Source organism: Anas acuta, chromosome 1 (assembly GCF_963932015.1).
Source record: "Anas acuta chromosome 1, bAnaAcu1.1, whole genome shotgun sequence".
NCBI classification, from domain to species: Eukaryota; Metazoa; Chordata; class Aves; order Anseriformes; family Anatidae; genus Anas; species Anas acuta.
This window is the reverse complement of record NC_088979.1, coordinates 62,613,618-62,635,855: the sequence shown is the minus strand read 5'-3', so window position 1 is coordinate 62,635,855 and position 22,238 is coordinate 62,613,618. Positions and strand designations below refer to the sequence as shown.

Here is a 22,238-nt window from a genome sequence, read left to right as displayed (position 1 = left end):
GCCTTGCTCAGCCAGTCTGCAGCCCTGTGGAGCACTGGGAACACTCGGCTGGATGGGAAAATTCATCTGAATGGGAAGGCAAATTAAAATTGCAAAGCGCCGAGCTCTTGAACGTTAAGTAGGAGATGATTTAAAATGCTAAAGGTTTGTGATCTTCCTTAGCCTCTGCAGAGGAAGCAAAAAAAAAAAAAAAGAGTTTAACAACTGTTACCTAATAGCTGCTCCCTAGGAAGCATTCAGGACTTCCATTTAGCCCTAACCCACTAAGCTGCTCTGCTTCATCAGAGCCCTTCAGAGGCCCTCAATCTCTGCCAGCTGCTACAGCACCATCTCCCAGACTGAATCTCTGCAAAAGAGCTAATGACGAGAGGCGTTAGTGAATTTAAAAGTTAGGCTGACGATACAGATGCAGGCACCGCATCCCGGAGCACTTTGCTGCGCGTGGTTTCCCTCGGTGGAATCGCTGCAGAACCTGGTGGTCCGGGGAAGGGAGCTGGGTCTCTCCTGGCCTGCTTTCCCCCTCTGTAGGGTCTGCTTCTCCATGCTCCGTCCTTCACTCAGATCTGAAGTTGTGCACATTTGTATCTAATTATTAAAAAGAAGGGATCTGTATCTACTGCTTAATATAAAGAGAGGGGTTCCTGCAGATAACTTTGTTGAAATCTGCAGGCTCCGCTGGGTCCTGCTAGCAGGGGCAGCTTTTCGAAGCAGCGTTCTGTATTTAGCACGATGACATCTGACGGCCAGCACGCCGAGAGCAGCGGGCCCCGCAGCTCCTGCTGAAAGCCAGCATGAGCTGGGAGTCTGGCTCCCCGATCTTCCTCTGCGCATTCCAGCATGTGTGTGTAATTAGGCACATTTAAACGTCTGCATCGAGGCAGTGTCCCCAGCTGCTCCTTCAAGTGCTGCCTTATGTCTTGTCTCCGAGGTTTAAAACAGCTCGGAAACATCTGCTCTGGAGAGCTTTCCCCCTTCTCCGCTCCTCCTTTTGTCCTTTCCCCCCCATAGTAAATCTCTGCAGCTGCAGCAGCCCCCACTCTTTCCGATGTAGCTCAGGTACACTTTTCCAGAGCGCTGCACGAGCCTGCAAACACACCAAATGCCAGCGTTGTATTTGATAAATGAAGCATTCGTAGCCCTGGTGCGGGGCCGGGGCCACTCGGCATGAATTTATGAATTAAATGAATTAAATGAAGTAAATTTATGAATTAAATGCTGTGTGACGCTCTGGAGAGCTCTGCGAGACGCCTCCTGACCATGCGGAACAGAGTTAAACGGGCTGCTCGCAAGGGCCAGCAGGGGAGGAAACAATAAGCAGATACAGCATCTCTAAGATAAACACTTCAAGGGTCATTAAGAGAAGGGCGGCCGAGCTGTGGGTATTGAAGAGCTTTGAAAGCCCTTCTGGAGAGGAAGGTAAGGAGGAAGGAGTCATTTGTCAAGCACGGGTAAAGCAGAAGGTCTCTGCTTAGGGTTGGAGAGGAGGAGCTGGAGGAAAACGTGATCCTGTCTTGACCAGCAAAGTTTTGCTGTTGTCACCAGTGATTGCATTTGCAGACACCGTGAAAAACTGCAGGGGTACAGCTAGTCCTTCAGGCCCTCGTGTAAAATCAAAACAGGCAGGCATCATCTTTGAGTCATCCCAGCATTTTCCTTCGCTAATTAGGTTGCTTCCTGCTTCCCTTGTTTATGCTGGAGCTGGTTTGCTTTCCTTCAGATCGCTATCTCCATCAGTTCCCGGGCATGAGGAAAGAAAGCACCAAAAGGCTGGGATTGGTGAGGGGCTTGGAAATGCACGGCTATATCGTATCTGGGACACTGAAGAGGGGGAATTTTTCTTTTCCAAATTTAGAAGAATTCCTTAGATTTCCGTTCAAATGCGGCCCGTGAGCCACCTTGCCACATGGCTTCGCTGCTTCTGGGTTTAGAGGACATGTGCTTGTGCGCCACTTTCGATGCGTTTCTACTCCTTTGCAGAGACCTACAGCCTACGGCCAGCTTTGAACTCGCTGCAGGGTCAAATGCAGCTTCTTTTCCTGCTTGAAATGCGAGCTGAATCAGCTAGGAGAAAATGGTGTTGCTGCCTACAAGCAAGGTAGCTTAATGTATGAGTTGATCAGTGCACCCCGCAGGATTTTGACGAAAACCAGCTCTCGTTGGCTGCTGGTAAGGAATACTAATGAGGGTGTGAAGTAGTTTCAAGGCTTAATTTTCAAGAATTGCCTGCATCCATTAAAATGCATCACAATCTCCCTTCTTTGGAGGACATGCCCTGCATCGAGCTATGCCTTCTCCTGCAGGATGGCATCTTGCTCCTGCTTGTAATCCTCCGTGTGCTTCATAGCAAACTCACGGGGGAAGATTGCTCACAGATGAAACCTTGTCGTTGCTGGTGTTTTATCACATAGTGAGTGCTGCAGTGCTGTGGTGTTGAGGTTTAACTGCCCGGCATCCAAATCGTTCTCTTCCCTTTGCTCCTCCATCCCCACCAGAAGTCGTCTCGACTGTTGTGTAGCCTAAGCCCTATGAAAATTGTTCACTCCCCATCCAACCACCCCGCATCTCTAAATATCATCTCTTCCCGCTGCCGAATTTCCCACTACATGAAATTTCTCCTTTGCCCTTCTTTTTTTTTTTTTTTTTATTGAGCACTTCTTCGGTGCTTCTCCTCTGTTCCTGAAGCTTCTTTTACTCAAGAGCAAGTATCTTCATCTGCAGCCCTAATTAAGAGCAACATCTTTGATATTAGGGCTCTTGGCAGCAGTCCACCTCGGGCAGGGCGTGTTTTTGAGACTCTCCCCGTTTTGAGATTGTCGCGTGACGCCGTGGGATGCGTCTGGGACCGATTTTGTCCTGCAGGACTGGAATGTGACTGTTCCGAGTCGGTCTGTTTCAGCAGCAAGTGCCGCTTCTTAAATAACTCGACGGGACTTCCCGTTTTAGCTAGGGTAAACATAGCCAGGGATTATACATCGAGGCAAATCGTTCGAGCATAAATCCTGCTAATAAGTGATTTTTGGCTTTGAACTGAGCTCGAGGTCACCGTGTTAGGGTGGACTGGGGGTGATGTTCTAGGACAAAATGGTGAGCTGTCTTGCAACATGACCTGTATCACAAGGTTGTGTATCAAAAGGTCACACAGTAATTAGTGTAATATGAAGGTAAATGTATGTGCTGCTTCATTCTGAGTGGTTGTGGGAATTCTGTGGCAGGTACCATCCAAAACCAATGCTAGCAGAGCTTCTAAAGGAATCACAGAATGGCTGAGGTTGGAAGGACCTCTGAAGATCACCCAGTCCAACCTCTTGCTGAGCAGCATCACCCAGAGCACGTTGCACAGGATGGCATCCAGGTGGGATTTGAGTATCTCCAGAGAAGGAGACCCCACAGCCTCTCTGGACAACCTGTCCCAGTGCTCTGTCACCCTCACAGCACAGAAATGCCCCCTAATATTGAGCCAGAACATCCTGGGCTTCAGTTTGTGCCCGTTGCTTTTGGTCCTGTCGCTGGGCACAGCCAAAAAGAGCCTGGAAGGAGCAGTGTGGCAGGGTGTGATGAAATGTGGAAATCACACTTGTCCCTGAAAGTGTTCTGCCTGTTGCTGCAAGAGCAGCACTTGCGAGGTAGCAGCACAGGGAGCTGAGGGCATCAAAGTAAGATCAGTAATAGGGGAAGCTGCAGGGTGAAGGGGAAGTCACAGGTGTTGAAGTTGTTTTTTGTTTGTTTTGTTTTTTTTGGTGAGTATAAAGAGAGTAAAGGCACGGTACACAATGCATCAGAAACACCCTTCACTAGCTCTATTCTTCACAGAGCTGTTGGAGAGGAAACCACTGCAAGAAATCTGCCCGTGTATGTGGCAATAAGGAGAAAACACCTCCATCACCGTGAGCTAGAAATGGTGTCCGTGTCCCTGGGTTCACTGTCACACTGGGAGCTCAGCTGGTTACGTACTGTCACCAAGAGCTGGTGTCACCTGCTGTCTCCTGCCTTGCTTTTTGGTTTTGGTCCTCTTGGTGTCGACCTGTGTCACAGATGCCATTTTCTGGCATTGTCAGAGTTTGATTATAAAATACTTCAGCCATGTTGCTAATTGCATATTTGTAGTGTGCCAAGCACTTGTAAATTGGAGAGATTAAGTCTTTCAGTGTTGTTTTTTTTTGTTTGTTTGTTTGTTTGTTTGAAATACAATAGGACTTTTAGATCAGCTGCTTTTGCTGTCCCACTCTTCTTCTCACTGTGCGAGGTATTTTGCTGGTTCCTCCTCGTTTTGCTCCCTGAAATAAAAAGAGAAAAGGGAAATGCTTTGAAAGAAAGTGCAAAGCACCCTTCTAAGAAGAACAGAAATTGGCAAGGGGGCTGTGCTCTCGGAGGCGGCAGCGCCTGCAATTAATTTTAACTCATTCTGCGGTTGACTCGCTTCCAAAGCTGAGGGTTTTGTAGTAATTTTGAATGAGCTTCAAACAGAAGCAGTAATTCAGTTTAGGCTCTGCACAACTGCAGATGTCCCAGCTGTGCTTGGCGTTGCCCTTGTCGATTCCAGAGATTCACTGAACCCCTGTCATCTGCAGCCCTTTCCTCTCTGGGGATCTCTTCTCTACCCATCCAGAGGATTTATCAAAATGCCAAAAAACGGGGTATCTTGTGACATCTCTGCCTCTCTTTAGTGTTTGGTGGAAATCACCAGCTGATTCCCCAAAAAATCACTGAGGGGGAATTGGCTAAATACGGACAAATCCCTTTTTCTCAGGGCCTGTATCTTTAGGATGCCAGGCTAAAAAGGATCCTGTTTACTTGAAAGAATCTATGGAAGAGCTCCAAGAAGACCTGAAGACCTGGTAAAAGTGTCTTATAGTGACAGTGTTTGATTTATGCAAGGAAAACCTCAAAGTGATGAAACCCTGGCACACACTCTATCCAGAACAGGGCCCTTCTGATTGTATGATTACTTGTTCTTACCACAGTGATACTCAATGGTTGGGAGCTAAAGGCTAATCTACTGGGAAACCAGTATTAAAGCACTTTTTTTTCCCTTCATTATCATTAATCAGTGAACAGTTTCCTGTAGAGCATTGTGAGGACGTTTTAATCACGGCGAGCCCTTTGAGTTTGGTCTGGGTTTCTATCAGGAAGGTGCTCCGGGGATGCTGTAGACATCGTGAGCTCAGCTGAGAGATGTCATCGCTGTCATGAAGGAGGTCAGGCTGTGTGATTCAGATGTTTCCTTTGGGTCCCAAAATACAAGGGAGCAGCTCAATGCAAGTATGAACCGTTCATGTAATAACTGGGATCATAAAGCTGGTGTGGGCCACTAATTACAGCTGGTTCTACCAGAGCGCCTACCTGACCATGCCCTCGTTTGCATCGTGTTTTGCCTTGGGAAGATGTAAAGTGACAAGACACGGCAAACTTCTTTTAAAGAGAGCTTGCTTGGCGTCGTGTCTCCTCCCCAAGGATCTTAGTGCTGCACAAACAGCCATATAAGCACACTTTGGGACTGCTTTAGGAAGCAAAATGGGACGGTGTGCCAGCAGAAACTGTCCATGACACATTTAATGCATTGCTCCTGCTAAAATAACCAGGTTTTCTGCTATTTTAGGAGGTTTCACTGCTCATGGGACAGGGGATAGGCTGTAGCAGGAACCCAGGGCACCAACAGTCATACCAGCAATATACCAGCACTGATCAGAAGAAGGGACAGCAGTTGAGCTGTAAAAGTCTTAGGCTAGCTCTAAAAAGCTGCACGTGTTTTGCCATGCGTGAGATGTTTCAGCGCATTTGAATTTTAGTAATTTTAGCATCATCAAGTGTCACAATGAAGTAAGTGGCCTGGAAGGACCAGGGGAGTGATTTAAATTAAGTCAGCTCTTCGTGACAGCTGGTTTTTACATGAATGGTTTCCGAACCTCTGTGTGATCTCTCTTCTTGCCAAATCACAGACATTAAGGATTTTTTTTTTAAAAGTTAATTTCATGGGAAAGTTTATTTGAAGTTGTGTCTTCTGATGCCTGGGATGTTTGTGCTTCTTGGAACAAGCAGCTCCATCTGCCTTACTGCAAAAATGGAGATAAATGGGACGTAGCGAGCCTGAGCTGGGGGCTGCTGGTTGGATAACTGGAGAAGACTCCACACTTCTGCTTGAATATTTTTAATGGGCTTTATTTGTTAATAAAATAGTGGTTCTTGGGTTCTACACCCAATACAGTATGAGTTGTTTTTAATTTTTTCCTCCCTTGCTTGGTTGCTGCATAGCCTGTAAGCACAGTGGGATATGTTAAGGTCCTTTTAGTTACCTAAACCTGGACAGCATCAAGGTATCAATCTTATTTCCTGAATTCTACTTAGAAGAGAGCACTGTGCCATATAACCTTAGTCCAGTTCTCTTATCAAAATGAGTGCAGTGCCTCAGCATTACTTTGGGACCTGGCTGGCAACTTAGGTGATGAATCAGCTCAATTTGAATTCCTTAATGCGAGTACTGCATCTGCAGGGAAAGATCAAAACCCTGTAATTATAAGTACTGTTAATCAAGATCACAGATGATCTGATTACTCATATAAACGAATGCCAAAAGTTGTTCTGAGTTGTTGAAAATTATGTTTTTTAAAGTTTTAAAGGTTTCACCTCCCCGAGGTGAGCCAAGGCATGTCCGATGCAGAAGGCTGCAGCCTCCATGCGGTTCGAAGGCACTTCTGGTTGCTTTTTAGATCCACAAATAACTACTAATTTTGTTTTTAACTCTGAGCTGTTTGTTCTTTTCATTTAGAAAGATACATTTGCTGCTATCAGACGCCTAATTAGAAGTAAACATGACGCGGGGATCTGTGTAAAAGAGTCATCAAGGATTTAGTTAGTAGAGAAAACATTATTCTTGGACTAGGTAGTGCTGAGAAGAAGCTTGCTGGGCTTCCACTCTGTCTCTGCTCTTGTTTAAACCCTCTCATTCCCTTGCCTTTCCTTCCTGCGCTCTCCCTCGTGCTCGGTGCCACCCCAGGAGTTGCTGAGATTCGATCGAGCTGCCCCGTGGTTGAAGCGTGTCGGTGGCACGATGCTTAGATGCTTCCCTCCAACCTGCTGTACTTCGTGCTCGACCACTTATTGCAGATTAAGGTCTCTTCAGGTTGCTTACCAGCGTGGCACAAATGTTGTGCACAACGTTACCGCCTTGCTTTGACGGTGGAGGGGAAAATGGGCACGTTCATGCAGCTGGTTTTGTTTGCTGATGTGCTCACGCATGCACCCAGTGACACGCGTGCCTGTCCTGAGCTGCGATCGTGCCAAGTGCACGCAGTTCCTGCCTGGCAGCAGATAAAACTTGAGCAGACCTCAACTCCGAGGTCGTTGGGTTTGCTTTCCATCAACCCTGCGAGTAGCACGCAGGGCATCACCTTGAGACCAAGCAAAGGAAAAGAAGGTGGGAGACTTTGTTGTCACCGTCCAGCTTCATTGTAGAGGCTGTAACAGCCTTCGTGGGTCTCAGCCTTGTTTTGGTCTTCGATCTTCTTTCTTTCCTTATCTGTCTGTACAGACAGTATCTCACTTCTTCCATGTGATACTGCCTTAGGGCCGCAGTCAGCTGAGCTGGAGCTGTTGACTAGGCTTTAATCACTTGCTGCATATCCTCCTTGTTGTCGCTTTGTGCTGTCCTCCTCTTACAGCCCTCACCATGCTGCCTTCACACAAATGCTTCTGCAGCTGCCTCGACGTCTTGACCCGCTCCTTGGCTTCCTGCCATGCTGTATCAAATCGAAATTTCTTCCCTTTCCTTACAAGAACCAACACAGTGCTGTCCTTAAAGCAAATTCATCCTTCCCTGACAGCATCCACTGTTTCGTGTTGCTGTTCCCTTACAATTTTTACATCCTTCTTGCTTTGCTGCAACTTGTGGTTGGGTTTTCTGTCTCCTCTGCAAATCATACTGTTGATAGCAATAACTCCTGTATAGAGTTGCTCCTATATTATAGTTGCTAGAAATAACTCCTTCCCCTGACTTAACCATTTTCCTTTGCTCTTCCGTAGCTCAGCTCTTGCTCCCTGTTAATAATTAAGGCTGCAAGTCAGAGACCGAGGCAGGAGGAAACGATGATGTGAGCGCCAGTGAGAGTCACTAAATCAGTGCAATTCATAATTCCAGCAGGCTTGTGTCTTTCTGAAACCCTCAGGGTCCTGTCACCAAAGATAATTTAACCTTTTTTTTTTATATATATATCTATAACTAAGAATTTTTCTGAAGTGGCTTTTACGAAACTTGCAGCTCTTGTGTGATTGACTCATAAAGAGGATGAGCCGCTAATGAATTAACTCCTTGTCCTTTGAGAGCGGCAGGGCTAACACCCTCCTTTTCTTCTCTTTTTCTTCTCTTTTCTTTATTTGGCACAGCGTACAGATGGTACTCTGTAGATGTGCGTTTTCACAAGTCCTTCTGCAACTGATATTAGGAAGCGATTCCGATGGTTTGAACTGCAGGACAGCTCCCATATTAATAGCAGAGGAAAATCCATGTGATTTTAAATTGTTGAGAAATATTTAGACTTCTACCAAGCTGGTAAATTTTTTTGCAGCTTGTTTGAAGTCACAGTGGTTTGAGGGATATGTGTGTATTGACAGGATTTCTTCTTCATAATTCATGAGACAGTTTTTGTGCTGCCTGCAGTTCTCCCACAATAACTCTAATATTATTCACTTGGGGAAGCAGGGGCTGCACTCATCAGCTGTCGTTTGCTTTCGAGTTATTATTGCTTGGCTTGGGACAAACATTTGTTCCTGTTTTGCTGTAAATATCTGGGAAAGAGCTTGTTGCTCGAGCCCAAACAATCAATTCCCCTTCCTCTGCCGTGCCTGAAGGAAATCACCGCCAGCAGCCGAGTGCTAGGAAGAGTCATGTGTGCGTGCCACCAGTGCTGCCCCCACCCAGCTGCCCAGTGGAGACCAAAAACTGGTCTGGGTGCTGCAAAAGCTGTGTGAGCCAGCTCAGGAGGAGCCTGTGTTCAGGGTAATGCAATTAAGAATATGTTTAAATGGTTTTTCTCCATGATAACTGTTACAAACTGATCTGGGAGTGCAGAAGAAGAGGCAGTGGCGGTGCGGGGTTGCAGCTGTGATCTCAGCATTTCAAGGTTTCTGTTGTGCTTTTGGCCTGGAGGCTTCAGAGAGCATTTCGGAGAGGAAAACCAAAATAGTTGCCTGCACAGCCTGTTCCTGTGACTGGGATAAGCTCTACCAAAAGCTGCCGTGGGGGTGGTTTTGAGCATTTAATGTGTGCTGTGTAGAAATGTGTCAGAGCCCGTGTATCAGATGCAGTACAACCTTTATTCCGAGTGAATTCTCGGGGGGTGAAGTGCCTCTCCTAGGCACAGTTAAAGAGTGGGACTTCATTTAGTCTGGACTCCGTTTAGCTGCGAGAGCCTTCGTCTTCGGTGAAAAACCTTCTTTTCCCTTAAACCTTCCACCCCTGCCTCCCTCTCACGTCATTTAAAGGCGAGGGGACGTGCTGGTGGCGTGCGTGGGTCTGAGGTTTTCTTCTGCCCTCTGGGAATTTTCCGCAGCGCGTGTGCTCCCGTGAAGGTTTGGCTGTGAACCGCGCTGAACACTGAAAGCTCTTGTTCCTTGAGACCTGTTCATTTTGCAAACCACAAGCAAAATATAGCCAGGCAGCTGCACCAAGACCTTTCCCATACGGGCCACCACCAAGTCTATACCCAGCCACGCGATGGCTAGCCCTGTCCCAGCTGGGCCCGAGGCAGGGGGTGATCAGAAACTCCCAGTTGGGCACAAGAGGCTCGAGCAGCCGCCAGACGTTTTCGCTCTGGGGGCTGATGAGTCAACGTGCAATTCTTGAATCAGCCTGATTGCCTAGGCTTATTTTTTCTATTATTATTATCCAAGTACACGTATATTAAATTAATCCTGCAGACGATTAGAGCAAGAGCTCTAATCATTTTTTGCTGGCTTTTTTCCACCGCTTCCTAGTCTGTACACCCTTTTCTAGAGAAAGCATGATATATTTCTTCTCATTTTTTTTACTGTATAATCCGGATCTGGACTATCAGTATTAACAGTGATACCCACAAGGGAGAATTGGAGCTCCATTTTCTTTCATCTCTCAGTAGCCGTAGCTTTGTTCTAGCTCTTTTCCTGCTAAAACTGCTAGGTTCCTGCAGCTAATGAGAGCGTGTTAACATGACTACATCAAGCTTGGGTTGAATTTTATCTCCCCACAGTACTGAGTAAGACACAAGAACCAGAATGGAGCTCTCTCCAGACATTGGCCTTCCTGCCTCCAAGTCCTGAGTCTTCAGTCTTTGCCTGCTTTCCCCAACACCCGTACACAATAACTCTTTTTAAATTACCCGAAGGGCTTTGGATACAGCTTGTGTCAGCGCCTGTTTCCTGTTTTTTCCACGTTTTGTTTCTTTCAAGGTTGCTTTTGCTTTTCTTATTCCCACCGCACACAAAGAAACGTCTTACTCGAAGTCATCCTGACGACAGGAGGACACCTGTACTCTGTTTTTGTTGTTGTTGTTTTGCTTTTTTGGTTGGTTTGGTTCTCATTTTTGTTTCCCAGAGAAGACAAAAACCTACCCTGCTGTTCTAAACACATCTCTGGTCTAGCCTAGTGCCCTTCCTGATATTTGCTGCTGAGTGATGCTTCAAATCATTGCGCTCTCAGAGCTCCCCCCAAACCTCCCCTGCGTTATCTCTGTGTGTTCTTCTGGCCTCCGTGACATCCGCTGGCAAGGAGTTTCACAATCTCATAATGCATTGTGTGGAAAGAGGACTTCCTTTTGCTGATTTCTGAACCTGCAGCCTGGTAATGTCATTGCGTGCCCCCTGATGCTTGTTTCAAAGGAAACGTCCTGCACCTCATTCATGATTTGATAAGCTGCTCATGAATGGATAACTCCCGGCTTCTGCGTTAGATGGCATGAGATGAGGAGCTGTGCTGCTGTTCTTCTCCGTAAGAGCACACCCAAATTGAGAGGCAAGTGCCCAGGGATTTGTGTGGCTGTGTTTCCTCTGACCAGCTACTGACACTGCTTGGCATTGGGGACGGCTGAAGTGGTAGCATCAGAGCTCTGTCCACAAAAACAGAAAGATTTCTTCCACATGGTGGTATTAGAACAGACCCTGTCACTGCCAACCTGTATAGTTCTGGTGTCCTTTTGTGTTCCTGTGGATAACTTCACACTTTCCAGCATTCAAATTCTCCCCTGATTTTATTGTGCGGCGATTTCTAGCTTCCACATGTCCTCAACTTCGGATCACGCTGCCTGGCAGCGCTTTGCATTGTCTGCACGTTCAGGGAGGGCTGCTTTAGTAAAACAGGAATAATAGCCTCTCTGAACACGCTTTCACTCTGCTTCACTTCCAAACGGCTCTTCCTGTGTGGATAAGAGCTGGCTTGGAAGCCATTCATGAACAGCAGAGAATTGGCTGCCTGCTCCCAAGCCATTGAGCGAGGATTTCATTTCAAGGAACTGACAGGCTGCCCTGAGGAAGCAGGGGAAGGGGCGTGGGGTTTGGCGCTGACACGTGGTGCACGATTCTTCTGTTCACGTGTGGATGGGTTCAACCAGCAGTCGTTCTTCTAAATACCTAATTATGACCACCTTGTAGGGGACTAATACAATCCAGAAAGAAAAGCTGCAGAGCGCCTGCGTAATCCAAGGTTTCCATAACTTTCTCTGTGGTTTCCATTTGTGATTTCGCTGGAGTATCCAGAAGAAGGAGCACGTTCCTCTTGCACACTGGTATTGGTGACTCAGCCATGAGAAGAAGGGCCATCTAGGTCAACAACTGAGTTACTATATTCCCTGCTTATCTGGGCTACTGAATTTAGTTAGTTATTTATTTGTATCAAAGTTGTTTTTGAAATGAGTGCTGAAGTGCCAATTTCTCACCTTGGCCTGCAACAGAAACTGATTTGTTCCATTTTGTCCCTCCAGTGTGTTCTCCGACTCCTTCAGTGCAGAGCTGCTGAATATATTTCTTCTTTCAGTTTTGTTACTTAAAAGTTGTATGGAGAAAGATGGATGTGTCATGCTGTCTCGTAGTCCATGAGTTTAACAACTAAGCCCGTGCCAAATCTTGTCAAAAGCACAGAGGCCTTCATGGACGTGATTCTGATGAGTTACTTGACTCCTGCAGGGGTCCATGTCTGTGATTTTCTTTTTAATCCTTTGTTACAGAAGCAAGCTCTGGCTATTACTATTTTTGGTGAATAAATTGTTACAGAAATTTCAAGTGCTGACAGTTCCCATCTTGACAGCATACTCTTCTTTTTTCATGAAACTTACGCTGTTGTACTTGCATAATAAGAGTCCTTCAAGTTAAGGTTCCTCTGTAATTTTACAGTATTTTTGACCCTGTTAAAGTTAGTTTTGAAGACACAATTTCAAGTTTAGGTATAAATTAGAGACTTGTTCTTAGTGGCATTGCAATTCTGCAGTAATAACTGTTGTGAAAATGGAACAGGCTAAAGATGCATTCCTTTTATTTTCACTCACAACTCTTTTATTGATTTGTTTGTCTGCATCTGTTTGTGTTTTCTAGAGTTCTCGAATGCCAAGGCCTGCCCATTGTGAACGGGCAATGTGATCCCTATGCCACCGTTACCTTGGCCGGACCCTCCAGGCAAGTATTGCACGTGCTACAGCTCCCATTTCACAAGGATGGTTCCTCTTCCTTTGTCTAGAAATCTTCGTTCTCAGATGGACAGAATATTCAGGCACCACTGAAATACATTAATAATTTCTTCGTACATGTATGAGCCACTGAGGTATACTAGAGCAAGCAATTTGAGGCTTAACTTCAGTTTTCATTTACGTGATGGTCTGAATAATCCCTGAATAATTTGAATATCCTGGAGTATGCAATTTGTGGTTAGGTTTAATTTGTGCATCTTCTCACCTCACAGTTGGAGGCCCGTTTTTGAGCAAATTTATTGCCTAATTTTGGGCAGAGGACAGAAAAAAAAAGCTGAATACATCAACGTCTTGCAGAATTTGCACATTTGTTTGTGAATATTTAGGGTCTTGTCACTTTCAATTTGTGGCAAATTAACGGGTGTGCAGGAAACTCTAGGTGGTTCGATTCTGTAATTCATTATATGTGGACACAATAGCGTGAATAAAATTTGGAATGAGGTTTTAGTAATCAGATTCTGCATAACAACCTTCAGTTTAAATACTGGATTAAATTCTCATGTTGTGTTACAAAATTTCCCATGCTGTTGGATGCCACAGTTTTATTTCTACATATGTGGGGTGTCATCTTTTGTGTCTGTGCCATGTTAGAAAAAAACACAGCTCTCCTGTGACCTCAAAGAATCAGATTTTGTAGCATAGGCTACAAAAACTCTAACATTTGACAATGATTTCTTATAAATAGCATAAATAAGATGCGTTCTTGACAAATACCTTGCACACAGAGGAGTCTTTGAGACCGGTCTGGATTCCTCATCTTTTCCTGGGTGTGTTATGCCTGACGTCCCTTAATGAGCTGTGTGTTTGAATTGTGTGCTCTGACATTTTAAGCATGTAACTTGTTTCAGATGGTGCTTGCTGTTTATAACTGGAACTGGTAGGGAGATTCGGTGACTAATGCTGGTATCCTTAAATGTCCAAGCTTCCCTCTCTTTGCTCCCCCTCCCCTGCCCAGTCGGGATAATGTAGGACAAGCGATAATGTGTTCCCCTTTAAAATAAGGCTCTATCCCATTCCTATCTGGTTTTGTTGTTGTTTTTTTTGTTTTGGCTGGGAGAGATGCCTCCTATCTTCTGCAGGCAGCGCGCAGCATGTGCCCACCCGGTGCATTAATTGCCCAATAACCGTGTTTGCCTTAATCAGCTGCCCTACATCCTGCTTCCCAGTGCCCTCCCTGATGGGCTGATCCATAAGGAGCTTGATTGGCAAGTGTGGCTGATGAGATGGGATCGGCAGTCTGCCCCACGTCCTGCAGGCAATTAGCATCCCCTCTCATCTCCCCCTAGGAATAGCGAGGCAGTTTTAATCTGTGCATCAGCCGGCTCTCCGGATTTTACAATGCCTCTCCTCTGGGGAGTGGGAAAGCTGCTTTCTGCTGCTGGATTTTATGCGATGCCGAGCATAAAAACGTCAAACAAATGTGCTGCTGTTTATTCTGAAGCGTGTGCTTACAGAGCCAACAGATTTCTCAACTGGAGCTGTTTCTGGGGCTGTATTATAGGTGGGGAAGCTCGTGGGCTGGCCCATTCAAGTCACACAGGAAATATGCAGCAGCACTGGGAGTTGAACACAGTTTGGCTTGCCCGCTGTGTAAGAATACCTATTGTTGTCCAGTCGATAAAAACAGTTACAAGCTATCTAAGCAGCTTTCCTGCATGAGAAACAGGGAGTAGATTCTGGGACGAGATGATTAGTAGGTCAGTTTTCCACCCGGCTGATGCAGCTCTCCATCTGTGGCTGTTTTATCTGTGCCTTCTTCCTACTGGAGAGCTTTAGGGGAGGACGTGACACGGGATGGTACAGTGCTTCTCACAGAGCTTTTCACGTGCAGGTAACTAGAACAAATCAAATGTAGGTTCATAGCATTTGGAAATCATCAAACATCCTTGCTGTACTGGAGGCATGTGGCATTCAGGCTTTATCAGATGTATTCCTCGGTGGCTCTGTTCTAGGATCACACTTCTGCTGATGTTTTCTTACGCTCTTTTTCTTTTCCTTTATTCAGATCGGAAGCCAAAAAGACTAAAGTGAAAAAGAAGACCAACAATCCCCATTTTGACGAAGTGTTTTATTTTGAGGTTGGTATTTCAAAGGAGCGGGTGATAAGCTGAAACACTACACTGCAGATAGTTGGCACAGCATCCTGCTCGTGTTGTGCCAGCTGTCTTCTTTGAAGGCTGTTTGAAAGCACAGCGCAGGGGGAAGAAGTACCCAGGATCAGGCTGGCTGCCTGCTGAGGCAGCACTATGTCGCTTTAGCCCAGGTGCTCTGAAGGAGAAGCTTCAAGGTGGGCGCTCCTCCTGAGCAGCAGGCTTTGCACTTGCTTAAAACTCAGCCCAGCTGAGTTTTGGAAAAGGACATTTAAGAATGGGATTTAAAAAAGATGTGTATATATATATACACTTTCTTTAGCCTGTGGTTTTGTATCTGTTCCACCCTTCTTCCCCAGTCAATGGGAGGAAGGTTATCCCATGGGAATGCAGTAGAGGAAAAATGTATTTAAAAGTGGATGTTTCAGCTTCAGCTGCTGCAATAGCAGTGGGTGAAACCTCTGAGCTTTATTTAACACAGAATGTTTTCAACAAGTCCGGTTAAAACAAAGCATAACTCATAAAAGTGCTCATTTTGGTTCTTTTGGCAAAAGTAGCAGTAATTGTGGTGTGTCCATATGTATATCTGCATGTGTTTCTAATTTGCAACTTTTCATCCTGCCTGCAAAGTATGTGCATCTTTCTCTGTTCTTTTTCTCTTGGACATTTTAGTCTTGGTCTACGCCGAACTGTTCTATTTCGATAGGTACCTCCGAACTGTTCTATTTCGATAGGTACCTCATAAACAGATCCGGCATAACTGAGTGAGTGAAAAGCCAGAACAGGACAATGCAGCTGGCAAGTCACTGGAAAGCCCTTTTTGTTCACATGTCTTGCATCATCCATGTTACATCCTCATCAGGAGTTGTTGCTGGCATAGGGATGGCACCTAGGGATGTGATTTCTAGAGCCACTTCAGGGACACAGGCACCTGTGTCAGAAAGGAGATGTGAGGAAAGCGTGTGTCACGCAGATCTGAAGTACAGGCATCCTTCTTGCAGTGCCAGTCAGGGCTCTTACTGCTCTCATGCTCCTTGCTCGACAAACCACTGTGACAGTTGTGCCTCAGGTCACCTGGCCCAGAGCTGCAGCCCTTGGCAGTGACACGGGAGTGATGCTCTGTGTAGATAAACCAGAACGGGCTCTTTCATTCTTAATATAGGCAGTTCTGGAGGTGTCTGACAGCGAGAGCTTTTTAATGAGCCTAATTGAGGAATTCAGCCTGTCTACCACGAAGCTTCACCTGCCTGATTCCTCTGCCTTCTGTGCGCTGCAGGAGCAGTGAACATTTGGTATTTAAACACCGAGCTTGGCAGGTGGTGCCAGACAGGGAGAGGAGGGAGGGAGAGAAACAGAAGGCACCTTCCAAGTGGAGTTGTGGAAGGGGTCGGGTGGCTTGCTAAGCTTGGCTTTATCCTAAGAGCCAGGTTAATGCAAGTATTGTTCTTCTAAGTTGGAGTAAAAGGGTTTCTGTGTGGTAAGAACAGAGCTTGGGCGGTATCTGAATCAGCCAGAATAATCCTACCCCCAGTGCAGACAGAGCCATCGTAAATTTATGTCATTTTGAGTAGTTAGGACATACCAGGCTAAATGTCTCCAAGGGACAGGGTTCAGCAGCACTGCTACGACTGGGAAACGCGTTCGCTAATGAGACGTGGGCAGACCTGTAGCTAACCCGATTCCTGTGGAGCTGCACGGATTCGGGTTGTTGACAGACATGTCATTTGCTGCTTCCAAACAGCTTCATCAGCTTTCCTGCAGTCTGCTAGCACAGCAATCGGCCGTGGCTCCAAGGAAGAAGAGAAATCTGTAAAAGGCAGTGAAGAGAGGCTTTCTACAGCAAAGTCACGTAGGTTGAAGGTGCTACATGGAAAATAGCTTATCGCTGGTTTGAGAAATTTAAGGGCTTCTTTAAAGGGTGCTACGAGCGAAACTTGCACCTGATGGTTTGAAGCTGTTTTCACCACCACTCCAGCTGCAGCACAGTGAAGGGGCTCAGAGCTACAGGAAAATCTCCCCCTTACGGGAACTGAATAAGGTAGTGCCGGGGACCTGTCTGCAATCCTGTGTGTGCTGAAAAAGAAAGAGCAGCTGATAAAAAGCTTGTCAGCTTTGCCTGAAGACAGGGGCTGACATGGCAGAATTTTACACCCTTTTTTGTGAAATGGTACAGGGCAGCTTGCTGGGCACTGTGGGCTGACAGTTCCCTAATACCTAATTCCATCCTTGGAACTGGTGGGCCTCACCGAGCTGTCTTTCCAGCACTTAGATGAATCTGCACACTAAGCAATCACAGAGGTGAACAGAGAGACCTAGTGCAGACAGGCTCCAGCAAAACTTCTCAGAAAGCTGTTTCACTTATGGCACAGCTCTTTTGAGTACACTTATGCTGTGACTTTTTATAACAACTCATGTCTTACAGGTGATAAAAACTGAAGTTTACTTCCCGATTCAGAACTACACCATCAGCTTCACCATGGTAGTTAAAAGCAGATCTTTTACAGTTAAGTAGGATGGGTTCTTGAAGTCACACTGAAGATGGTTGCAATAGCAGGGTGAGAAGATTTGTGCTGAGCTGCTGAAGTTGTCTGATTAATTAAAATTAACCTGATATTAGGCTCACAGGTGCATTTGATTCAATTACAGGCTAGAGCATTTGGTCTCCAGTGCTGCTAATCACCTGGCAAATGGAGCCAGTGGTCACACACACAAGACTGTTACGTGTCACATGCTGAAGGTTGTTTGGTTTCTCTCTTTCTGTGCACCTACGTCTTTGCCTCCCTTGTTTGTACCATCTGCAGCTGATGTACAGTACAAAACCAAGTAGTCAAATTTACAATAAAAGCCAGTTTTTGTGAGTGGGAAGCATTAAACCACAAGAGTATTTAAACCTACAATAAAGTTGAGCTTCTGTGTGCAACCAGGAGCTGAAGCCACACATCATACGCACTTGCGTTTGATCAGTTCCTGCTGTGGTTTCAGCTGGGTGGGGTGGCCTTTTTCTCAAGTTTCTGACACACTATGAAAAAATACAAATATCAAAGTCTTTTTTTTTTTTTAATCATGCTAGAAAAGAAATGCTAAGAAATGTTTGTACAAAAGCTTTCTTTTGCTAATGCTCTACATTTGCAGCTATCTTCCCATTGTTTTCTACCTATGCTTCTACCTATGCTAAACTCAAAGTACTGTAGTAATATTAAAGAAATCCTTTCTCTGATAAGTAAAGTGTAAGTGTATGTGGTGTATGTAGTTATTCTTGGCTATGGTTGTTACTGCTTCTGTACAGTGAGGAGTCTGTTCAGCCAACAGGTTTGTTCCCTTGCATGAATGTTTTCAGAACCAGGACTGAAGACACTGTTCATAGTAAAAAACTGCAGTCTTCCAGAGCTTTGTATAAGTAACTCAGAAATGCTTTTGTATCAGTTCAATTTGTTAAAGATTCCTCTTTTTTATTAGGTTACAAGACCCAGTAGCTACAACAAGAAATCCCATTTTGATATTGAAGATGTTGATGAAGTTGACAAAATGGAGATCAGGTGAGAACATTATCCACTAATGATTTTGTCTTCCAAAGCCTGTGCAGCTCTGTAGTAGACTCTTCTTTCAAAATGGTGAGCATGGCTTCAGTGTTGATAACTCAAGAGGAATCTTCCATGTTCATGGAAGGTCTGTTCATTTACCTGCATGGTCCTGTAGATCATATGTGAATTTGTGACAGTTCTGCTGTGGGAGAGTTGGTCATTACTTTCCTTGGTATCCTGTGTGTATGGTAATGTCCATTTGCCATTAAACACAGATTTTTCTGTCTGGGTTCCCCTCCCTCAGCTTCCCAAGAGAGCCCAGGAGCACTGTGATGCTCTCATTGGAAGGATCTGTTTTTTTTTCATCGCTTAATTTTGGTAACCCAGATAAGGGCCTCCTTCCCTGACAGGAAACTCTTGAGTTCAGAGTTTCCCTGGGGCTGAGGCAGTTTCCCTTCTCTTTTCCCCACCAGAAAGGCAGGGGAAGGCAGAGTGGCGGTGTTCTTGTGAGGCTGGGCATGACCCATTGCACAGGGAAGAAGCGGCTCTGATTTCAAAACCAAAACAACCCCCTGACTTACTACTGTCTTAAAACTTGCTGAGGCCTGTCAACAGTGTCCGTGGGAATGGGTGAAGAGAAAGAGCGGGGAGGAATCAACAGGAGGTGCAAAGCTTTGAGATACCGTGTGTGGGGTACCATCACAGACTAGAAAGTTAGGCCGTCTGGTGATGGGGATGCACAATATATGAAAACTGCTGTATCCATGTCAAGTGAGGTGCTATTTCCCCTCTCCTGTATGCTCTAGGAGTTGGAGGAAGAAGGGTTGAGGAGGAATGGTGGCCTCCCTCCCTTCCACCTCTTTCTCCCCAGGCCTCCCTGCCCCTCGCTAAATAGTCCCTAGGGCCTTCAGAAGCACGGCTGGCAGTAAGCAAAGGAGGGGAGACGAGGCAGGAGGAACGATAACTTGCTCCAAATAGGGAAGATGCATGTGTGGTAATGATGGAGGAGGGCTGCCATATTACCCTCTGCTTCCACACTCAGCTGCTGGTTCATGTAGCCTGGCACCGTGGTACCACGGCACTGCCCGAGGCCTTGTGAATTAGTAGCTGGGAAAAGATGAAGCACGTCAATAATACATGCAAGTAGATAAAGAGTTAGTTTTGGTCAGGCAAACCCTTTGCTCGGAGGGTTTGTCCCATACAGGACAGAGTGTTTTTGTTTCCATCTCAGGCCCCCCTCCCGCCCCCCTCACTTCCTTCGGCCTGTTCAGTCAGAGTGGGATTGCCCCCGTGCCCTCGGGACGGATCGCACAATTAATGGGTTCGGGGGTTGTTTTCTTTCTCCCTCCTGAGAAAATACCATTCCACGGGGTACAGAGGAGGCTCAGTCTCTCATGGGTTTTCTCTACAGCTCTGAAAGTTGCTCTTTTCTGAGTGGGTGTAGGAAGTTGCAGGCAGGGCATATCAACACTAAAGGACCAGATGTTCTGGTGAAATTCATTGTCTCTCCTCCCCCTCTCTGTTGTTCTTTTTTTTTTTCTTTCTGCGACTAGAGCCTGACCATTTCAGAATAACACTTGCCATGCTTTTGCCTTTTTAAAAAGCTTGGGAAACACTAAGCTGTTAGATGCTGGGGTTGGTGTATAATATATATTTTTTAATGCTGCTTATTCTTTTTGCTCCAAGCACCCAAAACAATAATGTCAGAATTTGCATGCCTGCTTTGCTTATTGTGTAGGGTGAGATCTACCTAGAGCTCTTGGTTCCTTTCCTGCAGAGCTTTTACACTTTTGGGGTTGTTTTTTTTTTGGTTGTTGTGGTGCTTGTTTTGTTTTGTTTTGTTTTTCTGTAACTGAAGTTGCTGTGCTGGTACAGCCTTTGGAAGCATGGCAGGCTGTGTGTGTTTGAAAGTGTTACTGCTAGTGTGCATCTTGAAAAAAATTGGATAAACTAGAAACCAAGAGCCTGTAAATACTTGGTAAATGCTGTTTGATTGTGTGTAAATAAGCTGCAAAAGATCCCATCCCCTCCTGGATCTGCATTTGAGCCATTTGAATTAGTTAGTGAGGTAGTAATCAACCAGATATGGGGAAAGAGGAGAGAAGGTGGAGTTCTCGGAGATTTTTCCTTGTGGGGAATTGTTGCCCTGCAGAAATACTCTCAAAATATCAAGAGTTTGAAGAACTTAAACCAGTAGACCTGCAATGTGAGCTGTTGGTATGTCTAGCATATGAAACTTGATGCATGAGACACTGTTGAGAGATACAGGGCTCAGGGGATTTAGAAGTGACGTCCTCTGCACTTGCATAAGGTAAGGTAAACCTTCAGCAGGACTGTCAAGCCTCATTCCTTGACAAGCCTACTGTGATTTGCTGGAGACTAGGAAGGTGGTGTAAATATGTCTGTAATTAGATGACTTTGCACCATAACCAAATTACAGTTACAGTTCTCCTAAAAGTCTCAGTTATTCAAAAACTGATATATTTTCTGCATATAGCTTTTTTTTCCCCAAGCTTAAGGCACATTTCTAGCTGAGCTTGTTTTAAAATGAAGGTGCCTCTCAAAGGAAACCTTAAAATACGTACAGAAACATCTGTCTTACAGTTAGAAATCCTTACTCTGAGGTGGGTATTGCAGCATTTATCCACAGAGGCCAAGTTAGATGCCAGTACTTCTACTTTGAATCTCAGTTTTACATCCTAATGTTAAAGAGCACATGAAAGGGAAGGAAGTATTTTCTAGTCAGCCATACCAGAACTTCCATGTGTGAGGGACAAAGTGCTAGAAATTGCGTAGATTTCAGACAATGCACGCGTTATAGGGTGGTAAAGTTTCTGAGCATCTGCACAGAACTACCTTAGGTGCAACAGATTTGTAAGCTTGACAAGTGATTCTTCCCAGAGCTAGAGGAGGGGAAGGACTGGGAGGAAATTCAACCTCACTCTGTAACGCTGCTGCTTATGCTGCTGATAAATCCAAACAAGGCTGAGACTAGAAGTATGGAGTCTTTAAATGTCTGTGCAGTTTTTTCCTCTGGTCTTCGTTTTATCTGTATTTTTCTTTATCTGGGATATCCAGAGAGCCCCTGGATCTCCATCAGTATCAATATTTGGAAACAGTACAAATGGGGAAAAGGTAGTCTAGGTGATTTTTGGTGATGTTTAATGGAGATGAATTGCAAGACTCCAGAGATCCAAGGTTGTCTATTGACTGTAGGGAAACCCATATAGTACAGTTTGGGAATTTTATAACTCATGGGCTTGAGGGGGGAAAAACTGAAAACAAAGTTCTATATATCTATGTATTTATTTATGAAGAATCTCCTAACATTACATGTTTTCTGTTACAGAGTTGATCTTTGGAATGCCAGTAACTTGAAGTTCGGAGATGAGTTTCTAGGAGAACTGAGGCTTCCTCTGAAATTTCTCCGACAGTCTAGCTCTTACGAAGCATGGTACTTGACATTTTTCTTTTGGAGTGTATAAGCAGAAACATATGTCTTCTGTGAAGTCTTTGAATAATTACAGCTATGTGATAAAGTTTAAATGGATTTAATTTGTATCTAAATTTTTTGTAAACACGCCAGAATAATCCTAGCAAATGTAAGAACAAGAAGTTGTGATGGTATGATTAGAGATTTCAGTCTGCCTCTGTGTTGCGTGTGGGAGTTCTAATACTCTGATATTATTTACTGCGATTCTGCAGCAATGGTATAATTTTCTGAATATGTGATTTTTTTTATATATCATACACAAATCTTAATGATCAGAACTTTCCATGTTGCAGTTGGTGCAAAATAGACTGGCAAACATAATTAAAAAAATCTGAGTCAGAACTCTCAAGAAATGTGATAGGTATATAAAGGTTGTGTGTATCTTTAGCTTTTCTATGTGCTCATGTATAGCCTGAGATAATTTTGTGTTTCA

General features: G+C 45.1%; 1 protein-coding gene across 4 annotated transcripts in view; it reads left to right on the top strand.

Annotated features, from left to right (window-relative positions):
* The window catches only part of RASA3 (RAS p21 protein activator 3), a 140,990-nt gene that overhangs the window by 98,012 nt on the left and 20,740 nt on the right, over positions 1-22,238 (top strand). For all 4 annotated transcript variants that reach the window (XM_068679130.1, XM_068679112.1, XM_068679123.1 and 1 more), the window contains 4 exons: positions 12,550-12,630; positions 14,707-14,779; positions 18,248-18,327; positions 21,662-21,766. In XM_068679130.1, the coding sequence (XP_068535231.1) occupies positions 12,550-12,630; positions 14,707-14,779; positions 18,248-18,327; positions 21,662-21,766 (339 nt within the window). The remainder of the gene's footprint in view (positions 1-12,549; positions 12,631-14,706; positions 14,780-18,247; positions 18,328-21,661; positions 21,767-22,238) is intronic.